This window comes from Alnus glutinosa, chromosome 1 (assembly GCF_958979055.1).
Source record: "Alnus glutinosa chromosome 1, dhAlnGlut1.1, whole genome shotgun sequence".
NCBI lineage: Eukaryota > Viridiplantae > Streptophyta > Magnoliopsida > Fagales > Betulaceae > Alnus > Alnus glutinosa.
Window position 1 is genome coordinate 26,168,980 of NC_084886.1, and position 6,448 is coordinate 26,175,427.

Consider the following 6,448-nt stretch of genomic DNA (forward strand, 5'->3'; position numbering starts at 1 on the left):
AGAAAATAATGCAAAAGTTAATGCGCAAAATGTCATTATTGTTGTGGTCCACGTAAAAGTCAATGCTTCTTGTACCTTAGTCTACGATAAAAGGGGATGAAGCTTCAAATTTGTAGTAAAAATGGGTTTCATTAATGGGCAAAATAGGATTTTGATAGCAAAAATCTCCGTCGAATTTTTACAAAATCCATCTATATACTCTTTTTTTTTTTTTTTTTTTCAGCATTTTCAATTGAGCATTAAAGTTTCTCTTATTATTATTATTATTTTTTGAAAAGAAATTCCTTTTAATTCATTTCATATAATATCTGAAATGGCGTCTCGTGGTATTAAAGTCACTTTTTCAGAAGCACTACTGTCAGTACTCAGTAACTGCGCGCATGTGTGTTTCGTCATCACATATCTCAAATTGACGCAAGTCCCTTGAACTTCTGGAATTTTCCTGCTGCGCATGAGTTGTCGACCATAATTTCACATCTCTCAGCACCTGCTGCCACGTATACCTGGAGATTTGAAACTCATCAAAGGCCTGGCTCCTCCCCAACGTCTGTCCATCTTCTTCACTCTTTGGGTTCCAGCTAGCTTTCTCTTTCAATCTTTCTTCTTCTCCTTTTTCTTCATACTGTGTCCTTCTCCTCCTTCGGCAACAATGCCATTGGTTTCCATCTTCCTTTTCTCGCTCTTTTCCTTTTGTTTTACATTATATAGAACAAAGGAAACACAAAGGAGTATGGAGAGCAGCAGGCCTTTTTGTTGGCTTCTTTTAACCTTTCTCATTCTTTCGTGCTTTGTGGCTCAAACTCATGGGAGTATGAAAGAACAATCTTCACTCTATGGCTACAAGGCCACGTTGTTGAAGCCAAATTTTGGTGTGAACACGAGTCGTTTCAAGGCATTCGAACATGGCAATATTGAAACAAATGTCTATCCTCAGGAGGGCTTCAAGGAGAAAGATAGGATTGAGAGGCTGCCAGGACAACCCCCTGTAAATTTCTCTCAGTATGGTGGCTATATCACGGTGAATCAATCAGCGGGTCGTGCCCTTTTTTATTACTTTGTTGAAGCTCAGCAGCCTAATGACACATTGCCTCTCCTTCTTTGGGTTACTGGAGGTATTCATATATACTCGATCTTGACGAAAATACAAAATAATGGCATTTTTTCTTTCATTTATTTCATCTCTCTTTCCCTTGGTATTTATTTGAAAGAATTGAATAATGTTAGGCACATTTTTTTTATCCTCTTTTATTTTAATAAGAAAGCAAAAACAATAAACAATTAATATGAAAATTTTGAAGTAGTGTGAAAACTTAACTACTCATTTTATTTTTATTGTTTCCCAATAATAACAATAAACTTGTCTTGGAGTTGGGGATTATACATTTATTAGCATCTTGTATTTTTAGCATTAAGAGCATCTGTATCTATTGAAAAAAGAAGGAAAGAAAAATTAAAAGCAGCAGAAAAAAATCGGTGAAGAAGAAGTAGTAGTTCGATTGGGCGTTGGGTGGTTTTGTTTGTGGGGTGTTCATTTTTGGGAAGAATCGGGACTTGGTAGAACGGAAATTGGGGATTTTACTGGGAAAAAATTGGTGGGTCTGGTGGGATTTGGGCTAATTTGTGGAACTTGAAGGTGGCTCGGTGGGGGTTTTGGGCATAATTTTTGATGGGTTTGTGAAGGAATTGGTATTTTTTGGGGGGATTGTTGTCCTTTTATGATCCGTAAGAATTCAAAATCAGATGTTAATTTACTCTTTTATGATTTGTAAGTTCTGATTCTCTCTTTTCACTTCTGTAAATTGGGTATGATGTTACCGTGTAATGCTTGAAAAACCCCCCATTATTCTCGTTGATTTTCTAAGAGTAAAGGAAAAATCTGAGATACCCTTTTCTTTTCTTTTATTTTTTGATATGGAGAAACACATCTTGCGTTTTCACTAAATTTGACTAGGCTTTGTGAAAACCCATGGTGTATTTCTTTGATCTGGGGTGCTTTGTGAATATGTTCTAGTTTGGTTGATTTTTCCTTTTATTGAGTATGTTGTTATGGTGCAATTTTGATGTTCATGATAGGTAGTTAAAGTGGTTGCTCTCAAAACCAATAAAAATAATATCTAGCTAAAATAGAGAAATATTTAGAGATCGAGTTTGATGGAGGAAACTTTTTAAAAGTGATAGATAAAATATTAAAAGTAGATTACTTAGCTAAAATTTAGAGAAAATTTAGAGAGCTTGATACAGATGCTCTAAAGGCACTTACGTACGAATTATTAAAAAATTGAAATAAACGTCTATATTAAGTGCCACCTAGCTAGTTAATCCTATGTTCTAATTCAATGATTAACCTAGCTTGCTTAATGTATGTACAGGCCCAGCTTGTTCATCTTTGGGTATTGGAGCAATGCAAGAGGTGGGCCCATTTCGTGTGCGGAGCGATGGCAAAACACTTTATACAAACCAATTTTCTTGGAATCATGGTAAATTTATCTAATAACATGTCTTTTTTTAATTTTTCCTAAAACATGGAGAGTTTATATATATATATATATATATATATATATATATATATATATATATATATATATATATATATATATATATTTTAAAAAATGAATTCTATTTTTTTGAAATTTTCTCTTCAGCTGCAAATGTCCTCTTCATTGAGTCTCCTGCTGGGGTTGGCTTTTCATACTCCAATACATCATCCGACTTTGATGATGAAATGGGAGATATAGCCACTACAACAGATAATTATCGGTTTTTGGTGAATTGGCTTGAGAGATTTCCTGAGTACAAGAACCGGGCCTTCTATATTTCTGGAGAAAGTTATGCTGGATTTTATGTTCCTCTGCTTGCAAATGCTATTCTCCACAATAACAAGAAGGCTAGCAAAACCATTATCAACCTCAAAGGGATCAGTGTACCTCTCTCTCTCTCTCTCTCTCTCTTAGACCAATAATTGGAACGTTAGGTTCTTTGGATAATTAGATATTGCTAGTAATCCGAGGGCAGTAAATGCGAGTCTTTATAATTGGAGCTCATCTGCTTAAGTAGAAATCGCTAGCTATTCCCACATATTTGAAGGACAAATGGCTTAGTAATTATTATTATTTTTTTTCTAAAATTATATGCATTAATTACTAATGTAATTATAATTATATTTCATATAGATTGATGCAGCTTGGAAATCGCTAGCTATTCCCACATATTTCATATATATTGAATTTTGTATATTATATGCAGCTTGGAAATCCAACAATTAATTTTGAAGCTGAAAGACAAGGAAGCTTCGAATTTGCTTCGACCCATGCTCTCTCTTCGGATCGAGACACATCTCGAGTGCTAAAATACTGTAATTTCTCCTTACCCAATGAAAAATTCAGCAAAGCGTGCAAAGAAGCCTGGAATGCAGTTATAGTTGATGCATTTCCAACTGAGAACACAAATATTTTGATTTCTCCACCTATTGATTGCATGCACGTCAACCTCACAGTTCCGCCTAAGAAAGTTTCTGTAAGTGACATTTTTTCTTTTAAAGTTATGAATTTTAGGAGAAGAGACCATAAGTATATAGGAGCTATACAAAAGGTTCACCTTAAAGAATTAAAACACATTTGAGTTTGAAATATGTTGTATTGCTTGAATTCATGCATTCATTGTACACACAGGCACACGATATATGTAGGAATTACAAGAAAAGAATGCTGTCAACCCATTTGAAGTAACAGAGTAGCTAAGGATGTTGATTTGGAAAAAGATGAACTGAGGAGACTAGCGTGAGATTAACCTTGCTATGATACCATGCATGAAAGAGATACTGAAGGGAATGGTTTTTGAAATACTGATCAAGAGAATAGTTTTGGCTAACTTAACCAAATTAAACTCACTAGTATTTGAATGTGTATATTTGCTTTGTACAATTCAGGCATTCATATAAGCTACAACCTAGAGTTATCATGCAAAGGAAGAGCATCCAAGCTATCCTCATCATGGAGTTGGTTTCTGCGGTGTAATAAGAATATCTTTTTGGCAATATATATGGAGTGAATTTTACTCATTTATATCATTAAACAACGATTATGCTCTAGATAAATCAAAATAGAATGATCTATTATTTTGTGGTGTAGATACTGAACCTTGATTATTGTGAGACTAATTATGTGGCGGCTTATATGAATCGGCGGGATGTTCAAGAAGCACTTCATGCCAATGTAACAAAAATTCCAGGTAAATGGGATGAATGCAGCCTGGGAGGATACTCAGATTTCAAGGGAAGCATCTCTTCCGTTATAAAGGAACTTATGGCTAATGGACTTCAAGTTTGGATTTATAGGTAAAGAAAACATCATTGCCATTATTGTTATTGACATCAACATCAACCATATACTATAATTGTTGTCAATTGATGGTGGCATAATAATAGTTATGGACCAAATATTTGGCTAAGTGAGTCAAATTATTTGCAATAGAAGAACCCAAATGGATCCTATAGAATCTATATGCTAGAATATTCTAGATGCGCATCATCTCGACTTTGTTAAAGTGTTAAATGATTAAATTTACCGCTTCATATTATAATTAGGCTTAACCTTTTGCGATTAGTGGTGAATTCTTGATTCAAGGATTCAAGGATTTTTGAATTCTTGACCTTTGTTCCAATGGAGATCCTTTAGCCAAAGAGTCATTGATGATATACCTGACTTCACCTCTTGTTTTGGCAACAATTTCTATTAGAAACAAGTTTAATATGTAAAAGAAGAGTTTTGGATTATAACTTAACATCATGATCTTATCAATATATGATAATCATATATATTATGCAAATCTTAAAACAAGTCTTTGTTGGGATATCAATTTGTAGTGGTGACACGGATATGGTTGTTTCGGTTACTTCAACAAAGTACACCCTACGACGTATGAAGCTTCATGTGAAGACTGCATGGCGTGCTTGGTTCGACAAAGGAGAGGTAACTTAATTCTAATTTTCTCAGCTTGGAAAACTGAATTCTCTTTGACCCTGCTAAAGAAATTAATATATTGTTTTTGTCATTTTGATCTGTCACAGGTTGGAGGCTTTACAGAAGTATATGAGGGGGGCCTAACATTTGCAACAGTAAGAGCTGCAGGACATATGGTTCCGGCATTCCAACCTGCTAGAGCACTTACTCTGATCAAGAACTTCCTCGATGGCACTCCTCTTCCTGACCTTAACAGATCATTAATTAGCTGATTCTTTTAATCTATTTGTTTAGCATTTTAATTTAGTATATATTATCTCATTTAGAAATTCAGCCAGGAAGCTATTAGTGATTGATTAGTTCTATAGATATCAATATACTGGCAAACATTGATATCATTCATTAATCATTATTGTCTTGACAAAACATTTGCGTCTTTGTCGCAATAGAAGGAAGTGAATGATACGAAAGAAGATTTTTTATATATAGAAAATTCAAATTTAATCATTGGGATTTTGCACAATTTTAATTTATTCTCTGGATTTCTAAATTTGACAATTCACTCTATGTATTTGGGGTGGTTTGGTCATCCTCTCGCCACCCCTAAATGAATTTTGGGTTGGCTTAACTGCACCTTCACCTTTGGGTGGGGGTAAGTCCCAGCCATCCCAAATGTTTTTTTGGCTGGCCCTTCACCTACTTGAAGAGGTGGAGATGGATTTTGGGAAGTCTCAACCACCCTCGCACCTAGGATGGTCTGGCCACTGCCCGACCCTGCTTTGTTTCTTTTTTCATTTTGCATTTTTTCTTAGATATAACAAAAATTTATTGTTTTGAACACATGGTGACCTTGTGATGTGGCAAACTAATTACGTTGCATTGGCCCAATTAATGGCACAAATCAATTTTCAACCGAAGGAGTGAGTTAAAAAAGGAAAAATTGCACTGTTGGTTTCTGTGGTATGTCATAATTATTTTTTATTCCCTATGGTTTAAAAAGTTACTGAGAGGTCCTCGTGGTATGCAATAATTACAAATTGATCCCTGGCGTCAAATTCTGTTAAATTTTTTAACAGATTCCGTCAAATGTCACGTCAGCAACACGTGTCGCCATCTTATGGCGACACGTGTCCATCTTAATAAAAAAAAATAAATTTATTAAAAAATAAATAAAAATACTTATTTTTTTTTTTAAAAAAATTCAAAAAAAAAAATAAACTGAACGGGTGGCTTGGCCACCCCTTTGGGGGTGAAGGGGTGGCCTGGCCGCCCCCAGCCACTAGGGGTGGCGTGCGTTGGGGGTGGCCCGAAAGGCCACCCCCAGTTGCCTGGGGTGGCCATCGGGCCACCCCCTGTAGCTTGGGGGTGGCCGCGCGCCACCCTCGGCCAGCCCCTGCGGCCACTGGGGGTGGCCAAGCCACCCGTTCAGTTTGTTTAGAGTTTGAATTGTTACAACCTAGGGCATGTTTGAGTAACAGTTGTTTTATTTA

At 35.7% G+C, this 6,448-nt stretch overlaps 1 protein-coding gene across 1 annotated transcript; it reads left to right on the plus strand.

Annotated features, from left to right (window-relative positions):
- Positions 1-560: 560 nt before the first annotated feature.
- On the plus strand, positions 561-5,465 carry LOC133877977 (serine carboxypeptidase-like 40). Its single transcript, XM_062316450.1, has 7 exons — positions 561-1,112; positions 2,370-2,477; positions 2,643-2,920; positions 3,244-3,513; positions 4,128-4,333; positions 4,862-4,967; positions 5,066-5,465. The coding sequence occupies exons 1-7, from the start codon at positions 650-652 to the stop codon at positions 5,228-5,230; spliced, it is 1,596 nt and encodes a 531-aa protein (XP_062172434.1). The 5' UTR covers positions 561-649; the 3' UTR covers positions 5,231-5,465.
- Positions 5,466-6,448: the final 983 nt, after the last annotated feature.

Coding starts and splice junctions, on each gene's coding strand:
- LOC133877977 (XM_062316450.1), top strand. CDS start 650: ATGCCATTGGTTTCCATCTTCCTTTTCTCGCTCTTTTCCTTTTGTTTT. Junction 4,334..4,861: donor CTTCAAGTTTGGATTTATAG/GTAAAGAAAACA, acceptor ATCAATTTGTAG/TGGTGACACGGATATGGTTG. Junction 4,968..5,065: donor CTTGGTTCGACAAAGGAGAG/GTAACTTAATTC, acceptor GATCTGTCACAG/GTTGGAGGCTTTACAGAAGT.